Source organism: Neoarius graeffei, chromosome 15, assembly GCF_027579695.1.
Source record: "Neoarius graeffei isolate fNeoGra1 chromosome 15, fNeoGra1.pri, whole genome shotgun sequence".
Taxonomy (NCBI): domain Eukaryota; kingdom Metazoa; phylum Chordata; class Actinopteri; order Siluriformes; family Ariidae; genus Neoarius; species Neoarius graeffei.
Genome location: NC_083583.1, coordinates 36,885,680 through 36,905,769, shown reverse-complemented (window position 1 = coordinate 36,905,769; position 20,090 = coordinate 36,885,680). Strand labels below are relative to the sequence as shown.

Sequence of the window (20,090 nt, the reverse complement as noted above, 5' to 3'; positions counted from 1 at the left end):
CTTGCGCAAGTGATTCTCCTCGCTAGCACTTCTGATTTGGAAAGCGATATACTCTTAAAGGAGCAGCCGCTCCTTTTAACCAGAGCTTTTAACATGCAGAGCAACTGCGCTTCCTTCACTACAATATAATCCTAAATTGGGAATATTAGGCTTGGGCATTAAAAGCATTAGAATGTAGATGGTTACTTGTTAAGTTGTTACATAATAGGGAGTGATAGCCTACTTTGTTTGATTTTACTTTTTAAAAAATGCTGCAGGCAGCTCCCTACACTTGATTTGTTATTTAAAAACTACTTGAAGTTGGTAAGTCTTACTTAGTTCTTAGTGTAGAAGAATCCAGAGTGTATTTTTCATTTATTTTCCACTGAAAATGGTGAGCTGTAATATAGTAGGGAGTGATTTATTTTTTTAGTGGTGAACATTTATTTTATTATTTTATTTCTCATTTTATTCTAACTAATGCTTGACTTTATTGTACAAATGCTGCTGGCATCTCCCTGCACAAAATTTCATGTTCAATTTTACAATTAAACATACATTTCATGGATATGAAGGTCTGTGTCAGTGTGTGATATGTTTAATTTCATGTGAATTATAATGTTTACATTTATCGGTTGCACATATCGGTTATCGGCATCCCAATTCCATAATAATCGGTATCGGTATCGGCCCTGAAAAAAAACATATCGGTCAATCCCTAGTCCGGAGGTGACTAATGAGGCCAATCCGGGCTGCGAAGGTACACCCACATGTTGGGCGCGCATGGGTAAGTGCTGTAGTGGGGGTGGCGTAGAGTGTACACATTCCACACGCCAAGGTTGAATACCTTCATTCTCTCATTTTTCTTATTTGTTGTATTTCCACCGCTGAGTGGGATCCCCTCCAGCTGCAGAGTGCTGATCAGGATGAGGTGAAGCAGGCTTTGTTTGGGGCACCTTTTCTAGCCCCTTTTTCTATGGAGGTGAGCACAGCAAATCCTAAACAGGGCTGCTCAGACACCTAGGGGGCTGCTGAACTCCGCTGCTGCTTCGTTCCAGCAGAGAGTGACCCTATGCCCTGGGCCACCTGTGTGCAGGTTCGTGACTACAGCTTCCAGTGTTTCCACACCTGCTACTTCACCACTTGCCCATCGCCACAGGACTTGAATTTGAACTCATGACTTGCACATGACTTGGATTTGAGTGAGGGAGAGTTGCACAGCCGTCAGCCTCACTCTCTTGTCCTGGCCTAACTGGGTCCAGGGACAAGACAGAATCAAGATGGCTGGAGCTAGGTCAGGATGCAGTGGATGGCCAACAGTGTTCTAAGTGTTGCACTGCGCCTTGATCATGCGCCACAAACGCTTTACTGGGTCTGCCTTCCTGCCCATTGAACCACCAGGTCAGGTGGTGGTCTCCTCAGCGCAGTCTGCCGAGTCCAGTCTTTGGTTGTAACCCTGACCACGGGCGGTGAGGGGTTGCTAGGGCTTGTTCAAGGTAGGGATGGCGAAAACTAAAAAAAATCTTGACCGACCACCAAGCCTCATTAGCCGGTTAAAGTCGGTTAACCTAAGAGTTTAAATAGGGATGCAAACGGTGCGCCTTTTGGCGGATGCCGCCTTTTTCACGGTTGAATCGTGCAGATCCGATTTTTTTTTTAGGGGGGCGTTGGAGTGTCTGAATAATTTCATCAGAGTAAATTCTGTATTAAAATTACTAAATAAGCAAATGCCGTTACAGTCCATGAAACATAGGAAGTATGAGAAGAAAACAGTATTTACCTTTAGTTTGTGTGGAGAGATATGATCTGCAATAACATGCATTGTTGGCTACAGACCGAAACATACTTTCAGAATGCACTGGCCAAGGCAGGACTAAACTCGATGTGCCTTCTAATAATAATTTAAAAAAACAGAATGGTAATTTGTAAGCTAAAAAGCCTGTGTCTACACTTTTCTTTCGCCGAGTGGCAGCTGTGTTCAACTGGGGCGGGACATGACTGAATGGGTGTTTCTGATTTGTCAGCTGTCTTTAACTGGGGCGGGAGGGCAGGACATGACTGAATGGGTGTTTCTGATTTGTCAGCTGTCGTCCTTACACCGCATGGCATGCCCCAAGCGTTTACAACACAGAATTCCAGGTTCTCCGCTCCAAAATCGGCAGCTTCAAAACGATTGATTTTTTTTTTAACCGACAACCAAAAAAAAATTTAACTGGTTGACGCTGATTCAGTCAACCACCGGTCAAACGGTCATCGGTTAACATCCCTAGTTCAAGGCACCACCGCAGGCAAGTGGAGGGAAGGAGATGCCTTACTACTACATTACATGGCAGTCAAGGATGGCACATGCCTAATGCCTTAATGCCTTCTACTGCAGGTTTGAGAGGAACACTTTCACACACCTCACCCACTCCAACCCAATCGACAACAGTCCACATGATACCCTTCGTAACTCCCCTATCCCCCTCCTCTGATGCTAAGGCTGCACTTAGGGTGTGTGAAGCGGACATGAGGTGGTTCTTCCAGAGTCAGAAAATCAGAAAAGCACAAGGCCCAGATGGAGTCTCCCCCTCCTGTCTTAAAGCCTGTGCTGACCAATTGGCTCCAATCTTTACACAGATCTTCAACAGATCCCTCGAGCTGTGCCAAGTCCCCTCCTGCTTCAAGCGCTCCACCATCATTCCGGTCCCCAAGAAACCCTCCATCACAGGACTGAATGACTACAGGCCTGTCACTCTGATGCCTGTGGTCATGAAGTCCTTTAAACAACGAGTGTTGGCCCACCTGAAGTGCATTACAGGTCACCTGCTAGACCCCTTGCAGTTTGCTTACAGGGCAAACAGGTCAGTGGATGATGCAGCCAACATGGGACTGCAGTACATCCTGCAACATCTTGACTGCCCAGGGACCTATGTAAGAATCCTGTTTGTAGACTTCAGCTCATCATTCAACTCCATAATTCCAGAAATCCTCTCCTCCAAACCCTCCCAGCATCTCACCTACCATACATCAGTGAATCACTGGCTTCCTAACAGGCAGGGAACAGCAACTAAGGCTGGGGGAGGTCACTTCTGGCATGCGGTCAATCAGCACCGGTGCTCCTCAGGGATATGTCCTCTCTCCACTGCTCTTCTCCCTTTACACCAACAACTGCACCTCCATGGACCCAACTGTAAAACTCCTGAAATTTGCAGATGGCACTACAGTCATAGGACTCATCCAACATGGTGATGATTCTGCATACAGGCAGGAGGTCGACCGGTTGGTGCTCTGGTGCAATCAGAATAACCTGGAGCTAAACACGCTCAAGATGGTGGAGATGATAGTGGACTTCAGGAGACACCCCTCTGTGATGCTCTGCCTTACAATATCCAACAGTCCTGCATCAACCATGGAGACCTTCAAGTTCCTGGGAACTACCATCTCACAAAACTTGAAGTGGGAATACAACATCAACTCCATCTTTAAAAAAGCCCAGCAGAGGATGTGTTTTCTGCAGCAACTCAGAAAGTATGGTCTGTCACAGGAGCTGCTGACACAGTTCTATGCCGCTGTCATCGAATCTGTCCTGTGCACATCCATCACAGGCTGGTTCAGAGCAGCCACAAAACAGGACAAGAACAGACTGCAGAGGACAGTAAGATCAGCATAAAGAATCATCAGGGCTCCCCTGCCCAGCGTCCAAGATTTGTACATTTCATGAACTAACAAGCGGACAGAAAAATCATTAAGGACTTCTCACACCCTGGACATAACCTATTCCAACTCCTCCCCTCCAGCAGGCACTATAGAGCACTGCAAACTAGAACCACCAGACGCAAGACAGAAATGTCCACAAGTGCTGGTGACTGGTGGTTTTCTCCGCCTACACAGATGGTCTGCCCCGGCTAATCAATCCAAGAAAAAAATAAAAACTTGGCTTTCAATGTTCAAGCAACTCATATTGTCTCTGCTACCTATAATTTGCTGCAAATCCAATTATTCCACCATTAAATTGTCTCTTATTCAGGTCCAGCATGACACCATATTTGTTGATCGATTCTGGCGCTCTGATTGGCTGAGTCGGACCACATGACCACACCGTAGCAGACAACTTAGCAGACAATGGTAAAGACACAGTTGGTTGTTGCAGACAATTTCACTCAGTTTTCACAAAATATTTTATAATATAATAATGTAATTTATATATGCACCAAATAAGCTCAACATGTAGTTTTGTTACAGAGCCAGGCAGCGTGCTACAGAGGATAACTGAGAAAGCCAAGCACACATGCATCTAGAGGGAAATTTCATACATATTTTGCAAGTATTTTACAGGTAAATGGTTAGTAATTTATGAGCTGAGAGTACACCAGAAGGCATGTAAATTTCAAAATTTTCTGGGGGGGGGGCATGCCCTTAGACCCCGCCTAACATTAGTGCACCTTTGCTGCTGCAAAGTCCGGAGCCCTTGACTACTTTTTTTTTTAAGCTGGCTACTTCCAATTTTCTGGAGAACCCCGTAAGAGGAGCTTCTTTCCCCGTTCCATCAACGTCATAAATAACTGACCTAAACCATTCTTACCATTACACTCTTGTACCTCCTGTTTGCACTACTACACTGCACTCTATGTACATTGCCTGCGTCATGTGTGGGTTTTTTTGCATACTGTGTACTGTTTATATCATATATTTATAAGGTATACTATATATTATGGGCGGCACGGTGGTGTAGTGGTTAGCGCTGTCGCCTCACAGCAAGAAGGTCCGGGTTCGAGCCCCGTGGCCGGCGAGGGCCTTTCTGTGTGGAGTTTGCATGTTCTCCACGTGCCCGCGTGGGTTTCCTCCGGGTGCTCCGGTTTCCCCCACAGTCCAAAGACATGCAGGTTAGGTTAACTGGTGACTCTAAATTGACCGTAGGTGTGAATGTGAGTGTGAATGGTTGTCTGTGTCTATGTGTCAGCCCTGTGATGACCTGGCGACTTGTCCAGGGTGTACCCTGCCTTTCGCCCGTAGTCAGCTGGGATAGGCTCCAGCTTGCCTGCGACCCTGTAGAAGGATAAAGTGGCTACAGATAATGAGATGAGATTATATATTATATATAGCATAACAGATATTGCAGATTGCATATTTATTTATATTGTGTAATGTCAATGTTGTACATTACATATATAAATTTCTTATAATGCATGTACATACACTACATATAAATTTCACCCCTTTTCTGTACCGCTAGAGAGACACTAACTGCCAGAACCAAATTCCTTGTGTGTGTCAACATACTTGGCCAATAAACATGATTCTGATGTGATGAGGACTCACAGGGTTCAGACCAAACAGCTGCGTGTCCATAAAAAAAAACAAAAAAAAAAACACTTGTTCCAGAGATTAATTGTAAGAAAAGGCTTCAATTTGCTAGGGAGCATAAAGACTGGACTAATCGAATGGAAAAAGGTCATGTGGTCTGATGAGTCCAGATTTACCCTGTTCTAGAGCGATGTGCGTGTCAGGGTAAGAAGGGAAGAGCATGAAGTGATGCATCCATCACGAATAGTGGTCATTGTACAAGCTGCTGGAAGCAGTGTTATGATCTGGGGTTACTTCAGTTGGTCAGATTGAGGCTCAGCAACATTATGTGGCAATAAAATGAAGGCAGCTGACTATCTGAATGTATTAAATGACCAGGTTATCAGATCAGTGGATTTTTTTCTTCTCTGATGGCACAGACACAAAATTAGGGCTCAAATAGTGAAAAATAGGTACCCTATGGGTACATGTGGCTACTGCTTATAAATAAAGTTGTTTTCTGATATCATGTCCATACAGTAAATATAGCATACATATTTACTCTATGAGGCAGTAGCCACAAAAATAAAGTGTAATCCAAAAATGAACAATTAAAAAAAAAAAATCACAGAAGTAAAATATACCAATTGTCTGTACTTTATATTATTCTACTCTTACCTCTTACAGTTTTTGAAACTGAAACCTCCGAACCGAGGCTGACATACACACGCTGTTGCCGTAACCGAAACTCTTAGTTCCCGGAAAAGGCCTGGCGCTAGAGATCAGTGGTTTCAATACTCTTTTCAACAACTTCCCGTAACAACTCGGAAGCGCGTCACATCTACATCACACATGGGACCACTGGCCGAAGAAGGAGAGGAAAGGGGGACAACCTGGAGTCTCATCTCATCTCATTATCTCTAGCCGCTTTATCCTTCTACAGGGTCGCAGGCAAGCTGGAGCCTATCCCAGCTGACTACGGGCGAAAGGCGGGGTACACCCTGGACAAGTCGCCAGGTCATCACAGGGCTGACACATAGACACAGACAACCATTCACACTCACATTCACACCTACGCTCAATTTAGAGTCACCAGTTAACCTAACCTGCATGTCTTTGGACTGTGGGGGAAACCGGAGCACCCGGAGGAAACCCACGGGGAGAACATGCAAACTCCACACAGAAAGGCCCTCGCCGGCCACGGGGCTCGAACCCGGACCTTCTTGCTGTGAGGCGACAGCGCTAACCACTACACCACCGTGCCGCCCACAACCTGGAGTATATTTTAAAATAAAAACGCACTTTCCCTCAGTAATAAGCATAAACATGTCTGAAAGAAATTTCTTTAGTCTAGGCCATTTATTTCGAATGGTGAACCGAACTGTATACACTCACCAGTCATTTTAATAGGAACACCTGTATATGCATGTGCAGTGCGCGATTGTTACACTCATTCTTACAACGCGATGACATAGTGGCTACAGCCTCTATGAGGTAGTAGCCACAAAAAGTGGTTCAGGGAGCATGAGGAATCACTTTCACACATGAATTGGCCACCACAGAGTGACCTTAACCCCATTGAAAGTCTTTGGGATGTGCTGGAGAAGACTTGACACAGTGATTTGACCCCCCACGCCCCTTCGTCGTCAATATAAATGTCACTGAAAAATTAATGCAACTCTGGATGTAAATAAATGTTGTGACATTGCATAACTACCGTATTTTTCGGACTATAAGTCGCACTTTTTTTCATGGTTCAGCTGGCCATGCGACTTATACTCCGGTGCGACGTATATATGGTTTTATATGCAACTTTCCTTGATGTCATCGGGTGGATTGACAAAGCATGGGCTTCAGTGACAACGGAAACCATCCTGTCGGGGTTTCGAAAGGCTGGAATAACTGGAGCTGATGCCGAGTCTGACGACAGCCACGCAGAAGAAGAGGAAACGGCGCTTCGTCTGCCGCTGGAGGCAGAGTTGTTCAGAAGTGACACCGAGGATGAGGAATTCAATGGATTTGCTGATTCGGAGTGAAATCGTCAGCTTGATAAACTTGATTGACCTGTGTTTTATTATTAATGATAGGCCTATAGTTATTTAAATAAGTTATGTAATGATTTTAGGCCTATAGGCTATTGAATAACTTGATGTTACAGTACATATTCAGCCAGTTTTTCTCTGGGCTATTATAAATGATTTTGTTTTGCATTTTTAAAAATAACTCTCCTTCCAAGATGAACTTTATTCTTCGTCTCTGATGTTATGGTGTTAATGGTCTGAATAACGTTTAATGTTTTTATCTGATATGACGTTAACGGCAGGCGCACTTTCTGCCTGTTTTTTTCTCTGAGCGGTTGTTGTTGTTGTTTTTTTTTCACTAGACGGTTGTTTTTACTACCGTACCTGTCTTTGGAGATGATATACCTATAGCCTACTTGGCCTCTGATTTGATGAAATAAAATTCGACAAAAATGAAGAATGACACTCCTCGATGATGACTACAGCTTTAATAACTAAGATGAAAGAGCCATGGGGCGATAATAAGCCCTACCGGTAAAAATATTCTAAAAGCAAACTGATTAATGCATCAGTAATAGGCTACTAATATTAGTTATAATAATATAGGCTATTAGTAATAATGATAGTGATAGTATTAAAGACAGTAGTAGATATTTAAAATAATCAGACTAGGCTACTTACAGGGCAAAGGGCGCGTTATCACTGCTCAGCTGTTCGTTTATTAAATAAACAGTGCAGTTGCGCAGTAACCACGCGCCGCTTATCAGATAGAATCACAGATTCTATGGATAGAATAACCCTTCAAAAAAGTGCGACTTGTAGTCCTGTGCGATGTATATATGTTTTTTTCCTCTTCATAATGCATTTTTTGGCTGATGCGACTTAAACTCCGGAGCGACGTATAGTCCGGAAAATATGGTACTTAAGTTACGCAATGTTAGTGTGTGTGACTTTTTTTGGCTGTGCAGTGTATACACCAAAAAATTTGAATATGGGGTGCCAATAATTTTGAAACTTTAAAAAAAAATCTTAAAAAACAAACAAATAAATAACCTACACTTAATAGTGCAATACCAAATATTCAAAGCAGGGGTGGCAAAAAGTTAAAAAAAAAAGAATAGGATTTCAAAATGATTGGCACTCCGACACTGAACAGTTGCAAGGCGATACATACATATTATTTACCAGCTGGGAGATCCGTATGGTGAAATACCGTGACCGAGGTCCTGAAAGTACTGATCGAGGCCCTCTGGGCTGAGGTCAGTATTCAAGGCCGAGGTCACGGTATTTCACCATATGGCCTGACCTTAAGCTGGTAAATAATATGTTTATTTTTTTCTTTACCAAATTCTAACAAAAAATGAGAGCGCCCGAAAGGGAAAACCGAGGCGAGCTGCCATTCTGAATCCTCATTCACGGCTGTAATGCAAATTGCTTCCTCCTCGGTATACAAGTGCACTTCCATGGCAGGAAAAAAAACTACATTTTGCCACCTATGTAGTCCCCTATTTATAGAAATAGGAGTCATTCAGGATTCAGCCATGTTTTTGCTCAGTGTTAGCAACAGTTACAGGTTTTTAGCTTTCTCCTGAAATGTTTTATTTTATTTCTTCTTCCTCAGGGTAGTAAAACTCGCTTTCGCTGTGAAGACTGTCGTTATCACTATCCATGATATAAAATTAATGCTATTATGCTGAGAAATGCTGGCAAAAATTTAAGATTTTTGATAAAAATCTTATGAATAAATCTTATAAAAAAGATAAATGTTGACAAAAATTGCTACTAGGTTTGTTGTTGTTGTGAACAAGTGAGTCACCAGAAGTCCATAACCGGGGTCCGTACCGATACGGACCCGCTCGCCAGCCAATCAGAGTGCAGGATTTGATGGAAACTGGACCGCGAAAAAAATAATGTGTTAATACTGGTGCGCCAATAATTTTGAAAGCTTATTTAGTAGGATGCTAATAATTTTGAAGCTAAGTGGCTAACACTGGCTGCTATCAGTGGCAGGAATACTGATGTGAGAGCTTGTTCAAGTTCACAAATCATTCACAGTCCCCATGAAGTGGTTTCAGAGCTGTAATTCGATTCTGAATGTTAAAGTATTAGCTTTTGAAACAGGAAGGCAGAGCAACGGAGTGTTGAAGTGTTTGAATAATTTACATAACAGCCAATAGTATCAGAGATAAGCCATGCCACACCCCTGCTGAATTTAAACAAACCGGTCAGTAGCTTAGCAAGCTACCTAAATATGGAGAGAGATTAACAAGAGCCTTTTTTATAAGCTCCAGCGTTCTCCACGGGTGCTTTTAAAGTGGCGCACTGCCACGTTATAATTCTGGCCCACCACCCTTCCCTTGGCCAAAAAATAAATAAATAAATAAATAAATAAATAAATAACTTCATCAGTATACACCAAATAAATCATAAAGTATTCACTTTAAAGAAAGAAAGAAAGAAAGAAAGAAAGAAAGAAAGAAAGAAAGAAAGAAAGAAAGAAAGAAAGAAAGAAAGAAAGAAAGAAAGAAAGAAAGAAAGCACAACTTTATTCATCACACACTTGTGAAATTTCCTTTCTGCATTTAACCCATCTGAAGCAGTGAACACACACATGCACACACACGTGAGCAATGAACACACACACATACCCAGAGCAGTGGGCAGCTATGCTAACAGCGCCCGGGGAGCAGTTGGGAGTTAGGTGCCTCGCTCAAGGGCACCTCAGCCCAAGGCCGTCCCATATTAACCTAACCGCATGTCTTTGGGCTGTGGGGGAAACCGGAGCACCCGGAGGAAACCCACGCAGACACGGGGAGAACATACAAACTCCGCACAGAAAGGCCCCTGCCGGCCGCTGGGCTCAAACCCAGAACCTTCTTGCTGTGAGGCGACCGTGCTAACCACTACACCACCGTGCCACCCACCTCAAGTCAAGTCAAGTCAACTTTATTGTCAAATATGCTACACATGCTTGACATACAGCACAGAAGAAATTACAGTCCTCTCTGACCCACGGTGCAAACAGGCAATGCAATAAATAAAAAATAGAATAAACAATTTTTATACACCTTTATTATAATTTAATTATTTAATATGCAGAAGACCATTAAACGAATGCATACGGGGCTACCTGAAGTGGCCACGCAATTGCAATAGAAAAACATCCGGCCAGCTGCATACAGATTGTGACACAGAGCTCTGCAGACTGAGGTCTATCCCTGCGTTACACTACACCGTACCACATTGCACTATAGACCCTTTTCAGTCACGTGACCTACGTAAACGCGACCACCATTTGGGACATGTAGCGGACTTCGGCTCGAATTGGTTTGAATGCGAGGAAGGCGACAAACGGAGAACATACAAGAAAAAGGAGCGAGATGCAGAAAACACCTTCGCTATCCAGCGACGTAGGGCATTTACAGGGCGAGCAGAGGGAGAAATAACAGTAACGACACATTAGCAACGCCGTACAGAAATAACGGTTTATGGCACAGACCCTTTCGGTTCTCGCTCATCTAGCTGCTACAATGACTGCTTAGACTGCAACAATAATACCTAACACACATTTAAGTATCCGTCGTAAAGACGTGAAACTCGTCGAGTGATGAGTGTGTTCATTGATCAGCTAACACAATCTAAAAGTAGACATACCATCACACTGCCCTGGCGCTGTGTACAGTTTCCCTTCTATGGTTTGTGCACTCGCTATTTGCCATTACTTTCTCCAACCGTTGTGACAGATTACAGGGAACGGCCTGGATTTAAGAGACAAATACATGCTCCTCTTGTTTTGAACACTTATTTGTAGGCAGTGCTTAATTTGTAAAGTGGGAGGTCCCGGAGCGCAGAGGATGAGCGGCTCCGGTGCGGAAAAAGGGGGGGAGGGGGGCGCAGCGCTGCGCTTCTGGGCATGTTTTATAATAACACTGCAAATTAAGTTCATCTGCAGATATTTTGTGGATGTCGTTTCATGAGAGAAATCCCCAACAAGACAGATATCAAAATCAGACATTAACACTAAATAAACTTGCATTTTTTTATTTAATTATTTGTTTGTTTGTTTTTGTTACATAGTCAAAAGAGGTGTCGGATCACCGGATCCAGTGTAAATAGCTGCCGGAGCCAACGCCCGAGGTTCCGGAGCGCGCTCCGGCTTGCTCCCCCTCAAATTAAGCGCTGTTTGTAGGACACTGCCTCTGATCTGTCCTACAGTCTACCAACAGCAAAGGAACACAACGCTAGCTAATGTCGTTAGCTAATAGCTACTACAGAAGAACAAAGAGGTTACAATGGGTTATTTTAGCCTATTTGGTTACACACTCGCCGCCACAGAATGTTAACAGCAATGTAATGCCTTTTCTGGCTAATTTTATTCGTCTTACCTCCAACAAAGTGGTCACTACACAAGCGCTGGTATGCCGAGGGCTGCCAATTTTTCCTGTTAATGGCCGCTATCCATCTACCGGGATCCGATAAAATGATAACCCTTGCCTTGTTTGTTGATGGTTACTACATCCAGGTGCACAACAATATAGTGGCATGATGGAAGTCTTGCTGAAAATAAACACTTTCTTTGCTGCCGTTCCTCAATGTTGGCTGTGGTAAACTACTGGTAGTACATGTCCAAAATGGCCGCCGCGTTTGTCGTGACGTCACGTGAAAAGGGTCCATACTGACACATAGTAACGTTGGAAGCTACAAGCTGCAGCTAGCCAGCAGCTAAATAACTTTGCGGTGCACACACAGGTTGTTTGTAGCGTTATTATTCAACGGTTACGCTGATCTGTCGTCTTTTCTGACCATACACAGTTACAGTAATCGTGTAACAGCGCACACACCCATTAGTTAAGTTCAGGTCTTATTTTACGCATCTGTGATTGTGTAGGCGAGAGCTGCATTTTCTCGTTGCTTCACTGTTTGTTTACGGCAGGACTTCCGGGTTCTGTGGTCAAAGGACCTAAACTACGGAGGCCGGGGTGGCTTTGTAGTACCAGTCTCGGGCACGTGCACCAGCTCGTGCATGGATTGCAGTGGTTTCACCCAATTAACATTAATTATGTGTATTGTAAAAAAAAGTACGCATTTACTGTAATTGGGTATTTTGTTTATGAATTATAGAGATTATTGGCTGCACTTAGACCTGAAATTGTTATGTAAACGTATGGTTTATGCGATGTTGGTAATATAAAATAACTGGTATCTTCCAGTGGGTGGGGACAGACCACTATATCTCGCCCTCTGAAGGGAGGTGGATTAGTTGGGTCATGGGTACTATCTGTTATGTAGTAGTCCTGTAATGTGCATGTAATTAGGCATGTAATGTGCATGTAATTTTTTGTTGTAATAATTACTTGAACTTTTATTTCATTATTATAATTTATTTTGTGTTAAATTTCTGCTGCTACTTTGGGAAACCAGACCCAATAAAACATCTTGTATTAAAAGTTCTATCTTTGGCTGTTGTCCATCAGATGATATGTACAGTAAGAATGTGTTAAACTTTTGTAAAATGATTTTAACAATGATTTAGCATTTCCTATCCATTTATTGGCCAGTTTCACTGTCAAAAAAGCCCCAAATCTGTCAGCTTCAAGTGGGGCTTCGCGCCCCCCCCCCGTGGCTCCGCCCCTGGACCCCGCTGGGGGCCTTGGCAGCCCCCAAACCCCTGCCACCATCTTTTATTTTTGAAAAGTGGAGAACCCTGAGCTCTGAAGGATTTCTCAGCACCGCCTGTCCACTCAGCAGCCTGTTCTCACCCCGGCCTGTCGACTTTCATCAGGGCGATAACAGACACCCAAATGCTATGCGTTTTTGGAGTTACGGTGTTCATTTGAGCGTCAGCGGAGAGCCAAGATCAGAATCAGAATCAAGTTTATTGCCAAGTACGTTCTCACATACAAGGAATTTGCTTTGGTGATTGGTGCTTGAACAGTTAAGATAGAAGATTAACACCGGGGCGGCACGGTGGTGTAGTGGTTAGCGCTGTCGCCTCACAGCAAGAAGGTCCGGGTTCGAGCCCCGTGGCCGGCGAGGGCCTTTCTGTGTGGAGTTTGCATGTTCTCCCCGTGTCCGCGTGGGTTTCCTCCGGGTGCTCCGGTTTCCCCCACAGTCCAAAGACATGCAGGTTAGGTTAACTGGTGACTCTAATGGCCCTTTTCCACTACCCTTTTTCAGCTCACTTCAGCTCGCTTCAGCCCGACACGGCTCGCGTTTCGACTACCTCAGAACAGCACGACTCAGCTCGCTACAGCCCTGCTCAGCACCCAAAACTCGCACGGTTTTGGAGTAGGGCTGAAGTGAGCCAAACCGAGCCGAGTGGGGCTGGGGGCGTGAGCAGACACTCCCCTGTGCACTGATTGGTGAGGAGGAGTGTCCTCACATGCCCACACATGCCCCGCGAGCACGCTGGGATCTGTAAACACCGTAAACCCGGAAGAAGAATAATTACGAATTACGAGAATTTCTGAAGCCTTATGCGCCTCGCCTCATCTCTTGCCAGTATCTGTTGGCGTTGTCGGTGACAACAAGCCACAGCACCAAGACCAGCAACACTAACGACTCCATGTCCTCCATGTTTATTGTTTACTATCCGGGTCGTGAGACTACCGCTTAAAAGGTCACTGATGTCACTGTTTGCGCCGCCTAACGACATCACGTGACGTCCACCCACTTTCGCTAACTCCACCCAATGTGTCCACCCACTTCCAGCCAGCACGGTTCAGCGCGGTTGTAGTCGAAATGCAACTCCAACAGCCCCGCTCAGCTCGACTCAGCCCAACTCAGCACGGCACGGCTCAGCCCAACTCAGCCGTGTTGGTAGTGGAAAAGCGGCAAAAATTGACCGTAGGTGTGAATGTGAGTGTGAATGGTTGTCTGTGTCTATGTGTCAGCCCTGTGATGACCTGGCGACTTGTCCAGGGTGTACCCCGCCTTTCGCCCGTAGTCAGCTGGGATAGGCTCCAGCTTGCCTGCGACCCTGTAGAAGGATAAAGCGGCTACAGATAATGAGATGAAAGATGAGATAAAAAAAAAATTACTGACTCGTCTGATCGAGAATCCCTGACAGTGTTTAAAGACAAAATCACGCTCTCCCTCAGTCTGAAGTAACCACATTCAGCCGCTGAACAGATGTTGATAACACACTCCTCTGAAAAGTCTCAAAACCATTAACCTGCACAAACTCCACCCCGGGTTTCCAAAAGAATAAAGTCCAACTATCTGCACCAAGTGGCAGCTGGAAACAGAATCAACATAGAAGACGGACGGCCAGAAACACACAGACAAACCTTGTTTACTGCTAACGAGCAGCTACTGTACAGCGAGACACCCCTGGGGGTGGGACATGTACATTGTAGAGGGCATTTAATTGGACAAACACAAAACTAGTACAGAATGAGTCATCATTTTTTTTTTTACAAAAAAAAAAATTATAAAATTATGAGAAAAGCATATACAATTTTTTTAGATAAACTATCATATTTGGTGTTTGTAATATTAAGAGACAAGAAGAAAAAAAAACTCTAAAATGCCAAATTTGATATCAGGGACACCTTAATTACCGGTTATGTACATATCAACATATACTTTATTTAAAAAAAAAAAAAAAGCTACCTTTATTTGGTGTTAAATTAAACGCAATATGCGGCAGGTGTGAGACTTGCGCGCTAAAACTGAACATATTATCCAATGTTCATGTTGGTACATTTCTAATAAATAACCTCTAACGTTAATTTTTGGTAGGTTACAAGACACTGAAGGTTACTATAGCATTTAAATTACAAAAGTTCAGCTTTATACACCCCTACTATAATTCAAACAAACGCCTGTTAGTCAGCTAGTGATGCTGCTGAATAATATCGATGACTGAAGTGCTAATAATCTGCCTAGACTCGCTTAACGACTAGCCGGCTAATGTTAGCTGGCTAATTCACCGTTAGCTCTGAGAAATAAGGTCCGACGCAATTCTGCAAAAACCCGCTATATTCGTTTAAATATTTCTGACAAAAAAAATCTGCTCAGCGCTAATCTAATTCAATAGACGTTAGTAAATCAGTTTTCACCACACTGAAAATATGTTTTAGCGGATATTTACCTGAGTGAGGGTGGTGAGGGCTGCCATTTTCCCTGTTGCTCCGGGAACGGCGGACTGAGTGCGGCATTATGTTTCCCCACCCGTATTCCGACAAGTCCCGCCTCCTGCTCTTGGATTGGGTAGGAGTATCATCATTCTTGATTTACGATTCGTTGAACGTATACGATCCGCACAGAGAAATGGATATGAACCAATCAAGATGTAGCAGGCGGGATTTGTGGAAATATAGGTAGGGAAAAAATTAGCTGAATGAGATTTCCAGCTACTTTCTCATATGGTTCAGATTAGTTGTTTGTGCGCCCCGCGGCGGGCGTAGCGCTGCTTCATGTCCATTTCACCCTCAGTATAATGCAGTATAATGCTTTTCTGTTATGAGGACAAGGTTATCAGGGATTTGTCCTACTTGTCCTGTCTCTCTAATCTGAGTACAGCTGCAGATAGCATGAGTTTAGGATTAAAGTAAACATTTGCCTCTCAGTTAATACTAAAACTGGACCTTTACTTGTTACTCACCCTTTGTTTCTTTAATAAATGTCTTTCTCCTGGACATACAGTGGTGCTTGAAAGTTTGTGAGCCCTTTAGAATTTTCTATATTTCTGCATAAATATGACCGAAAACATCATCAGATTTTCACACAAGTCCTAAAAGTAGATAAAGAGAACCCAGTTAAACAAATGAGACAAAAAATATTATACTTGGTCATTTATTTATTGAGGAAAATCATCCAATATTACATATCTGTGAGTGGCAAAAGTATGTGAACCTCTAGGATTAGCAGTTAATTTGAAGGTGAAATTAGAGTCAGGTGTTTTCAATCAATGGGATGACAATCAGGTGTGAGTGGGCACCCTGTTTTATTTAAAGAACAGGGATCTATCAAAGTCTGATCTTCACAACACATGTTTGTGGAAGTGTATCATGGCACGAACAAAGGAGATTTCTGAGGACCTCAGAAAAAGCGTTGTTGATGCTCATCAGGCTGGAAAAGGTTACAAAACCATCTCTAAAGAGTTTGGACTCCACCAATCCACAGTCAGACAGATTGTGTACAAATGGAAGAAATTCAAGACAATTGTTACCCTCCCCAGGAGTGGTCGACCAATAAAAAATCACTCCAAGAGCGAGGCGTGTAATAGTCGGTGAGGTCACAAAGGACCCCAGGGTAACTTCTAAGCAACTGAAGGCCTCTCTCACATTGGCTAATGTTAATGTTCATGAGTCCACCATCAGGAGAACACTGAACAACAATGGTGTGCAGGGCAGGGGTGCAAGGAGAAAGCCACTGCTCTCCAAAAAGAACAATGCTGCTCATCTGCAGTTTGCTAAAGATCACGTGGACAAGCCAGAAGGCTATTGGAAAAATGTTCTGTGGACGGATGAGATCAATATAGAACTTTTTGGTTTAAATGAGAAGCGTTATGTTTGGAGAAAGGAAAACACTGCATTCCAGTATAAGAACCTTATCTCATCTGTGAAACATGGTGGTGGTAGTATCATGGTTTGGGCCTGTTTTGCTGCATCTGGGCCAGGACGGCTTGCCATCATTGATGGAACAATGAATTCTGAATTATACCAGCGAACTCTAAAGGAAAATGTCAGGACATCTGTCCATGAACTGAATCTCAAGAGAAGGTGGGTCATGCAGCAAGACAACGACCCTAAGCACACAAGTCGTTCTACCAAAGAATGGTTAAAGAAGAATAAAGTTAATGTTTTGGAATGGCCACGTCAAAGTCCTGACCTTAATCCAATGGAAATGTTGTAGAAGGACCTGAAGCGAGCAGTTCATGTGAGGAAACCCACCAACATCCCAGAGTTGAAGCTGTTCTGTACAGAGGAATGGGCTAAAATTCCTCCAAGCCGGTGTGCAGGACTGATCAACAGTTACCGCAAATGTTTAGTTGCAGTTATTGCTGCACAAGGGGGTCACACCAGATACTGAAAGCAAAGGTTCACATACTTTTGCCACTCACAGATATGTAATATTGGATCATTTTCCTCAACAAATAAATGACCAAGTAAAATATTTTTGTCTCATTTGTTTAACTGGGTTCTCTTTATCTACTTTTAGGACTTGTGTGAAAATCTGATGTTTTAGGTCATATTTATGCAGAAATATAGAAAATTCTAAAGGGTTCACAAACTTTCAAGCACTACTGTGTGGCCATCATGTACCTTTAAAAATATTTAGTAACCTTTATTTGAAAGTAAAGCTTTAAACTTATATATAAATTACACTGAATGTGCACTTTTCTTGGTAAGATGCACACTCTAGGTATTAAAGGTGTACACTTGAGGAAACCACCCTAGCAACAAGGACAGGCCACTTTAGCACCCCTCTTCTGAGATTGTACAAAACCTGAGGCAAACACGAGTATAAAATATTTCTGGAGAAATGCAACATAACTGTAATCCAAAATGCAGCACCAACTTTAGTTCAGTTCAGTGCTTTCGAAAAATAACTATACTCAGTCCTGTTAAAGTGGAGCCAAAAGGTAACAAACTGATAACAAACTGATAACAGCTATGAATGACCGCAATGCTTTTGGTAATAACAATATAAAAGGACTCAAAAAGGGACTTGGTTATCTTTCTGGACATTTTACCACTTGATTAAATCTCAGACCACTTCTTGTTCACATCATAACATTTTTAGGCCTCAGATATGCACTGAATTATTGATAATGCCATTAAAATTGTTATTTCACATGATGCTATTATTTGACAGTGGATGAAAAATACTGCACAGAGAGAGAGAAGAGAGAGAGAGAGAGAGAGAGAGAGAGAGAGAGAGAGAGAGAGAGAGAGCAATAACCAAAGGACATATATGTAACTCTCATGTAAGTCGTAATACACATACACACCACCGGCTACTATAAATATGTTTGCAAGGCTAAGCTCCTTGTAATTCAAAGATAAAAAGATTTAATTTTTGTCATCCACATCAGAATCATTGTCTTAAAATGGATTATTTTAGACTTTTGTGGAACTAAGTGCAACAGCACTGCTAATAGTTGTAATAAAAACACACATTGGTATGAAAAAGTGAGACGTGAGGCTGGGGCTGATTCTTTCCAGCCCAGACTGTAGATTCATGCAGCCTGTCAGTCACAGTAGTGTCAAGTGACTACGCACAGTGATACTGCCCCTAGATTTGATCTCCATTTAGGATAAATGTTTTTATATCCATCATCAGAAATTATTGGTGGATTATTTACTCCTTTTTTTCTGTCAAAATGCAGTTGGAGGAGAAAAGGTAGACTAAACACAGCTTTAATCAAAGAACACATGACACAAAAGGATGACAAAAGAGTTAAGGCTCTTGGTTACTGATCAGAAGGTCAGAAGCCCCAGCACCACTAAGCTGCCACTGCGCAAGAGGGTTAAGGACCTTGAGCAAGGTCCTTAACCCTCTCTGCTCCAGTGGCATGGTATCATGGCTGAACCTGTGCTTTGACCCCAGCTTCTTAACAAGCTGGAATATTTCACTTGCACTGTTGTCATCGGCTGCCCATTGCTAGCGATGATGACTGCTTCATTAGGATGCGCAGAAACGCAGATGGGCCGCGAGGCCCACACCAGAGTGACAGAGTCACCTGCAGCGATGGCATGAACGGCCTGGCTGAGCCGCCATGGAATATCTCGCCTTGTGAGCTCTCGCAAACTATTCTCCTCTCCTAACGAAGTGCCTTGTACAGTAAGGTAAGACAAATGATGTCGTGCCCCCATCGTGTTGTCTCTCTGGACATCCAGACCTGATGCCAAGTGGTGCACAAAAGTGCCACAGACCTGACGGGTATGGAAGTTGCCCCACAGTGACAACTGACTTGCCGAGTGATGCCATCAGTTGGCCATTTGAGTGGCTCTTCCACATGCCATCTGGTGGTGTGCCATTGACCCTGCTGGGTTCATCTGCCACGTTGCACCACCGAAAAGCGCCCTGCTGACAGCGCCTTACTGGTGATGTACTATTTAACCCATAGCTGGAATCCAAGAAGGTGCTACCACTCTGGGTCAGAGTGGACCTGGGAGCAATGTTGATTAACCCACTTTCCCCAATACTCAAGTCCTCCCGGACCTCAGATTCACCACCGGTTGCAGTTTAAAGTCATACCCAGGACTAAAACAATAGAATAGAATAGAATAGAATAGAATATGACAAGATAGTATACATTAAGATAGGACATAGAGAATAGAATGGTCACAGAACAGAAGAGAACATAAAATAATATAGACTAGGATAGACAATTAGGACAATATAATAGAATACATTATAAGAGAAAAGGAGGGAATATGACAGAATAGAATAGAAAGTATTTTGAAGACATAGAAAAGAATATGACAAAATACTACACATATTCTATTATTACTACACTTTCACTGCACTGTAATTATAGGGGTGTTCACACGGCAACTTTTACTCCGGTGTAGCACCGGGGCTGCCCCGGTAGAGCGTTCACACGGTACAAAGTTATACCGGTGTAGCCCCTGAAAGCTGCTTAAACCGGTGCAAATCTAACCCTGCTCGGGAGGTGGTTAAACAATAAAGTCTTCTAAAGTTTAGTGTTGTTTTGGGTTATGGAAGGGTTATGTTTTTGTTCTTAGTTATTATTATTATTAGTAGTCATAATAAGAAGAATTGATGTGGATAATAATTATTATTATTGGGGTGGCACAGTGGTGTAGTAGTTAGCACTATCGCCTCACAGCAAGAAGGTCCGGGTTCGAG

At 43.2% G+C, this 20,090-nt stretch overlaps 1 protein-coding gene across 4 annotated transcripts in view; it reads right to left on the bottom strand.

Moving 5' to 3' along the window:
- Positions 1 to 15,400, bottom strand: part of eps15l1a (epidermal growth factor receptor pathway substrate 15-like 1a) — a 104,747-nt gene extending 89,347 nt beyond the window's left edge. For all 4 annotated transcript variants that reach the window (XM_060941235.1, XM_060941236.1, XM_060941237.1 and 1 more), the window contains exon 1: positions 15,361 to 15,400. In XM_060941235.1, the coding sequence (XP_060797218.1) occupies positions 15,361 to 15,387 (27 nt within the window). In that variant the 5' untranslated portion in view covers positions 15,388 to 15,400. The remainder of the gene's footprint in view (positions 1 to 15,360) is intronic.
- Positions 15,401 to 20,090: the final 4,690 nt, after the last annotated feature.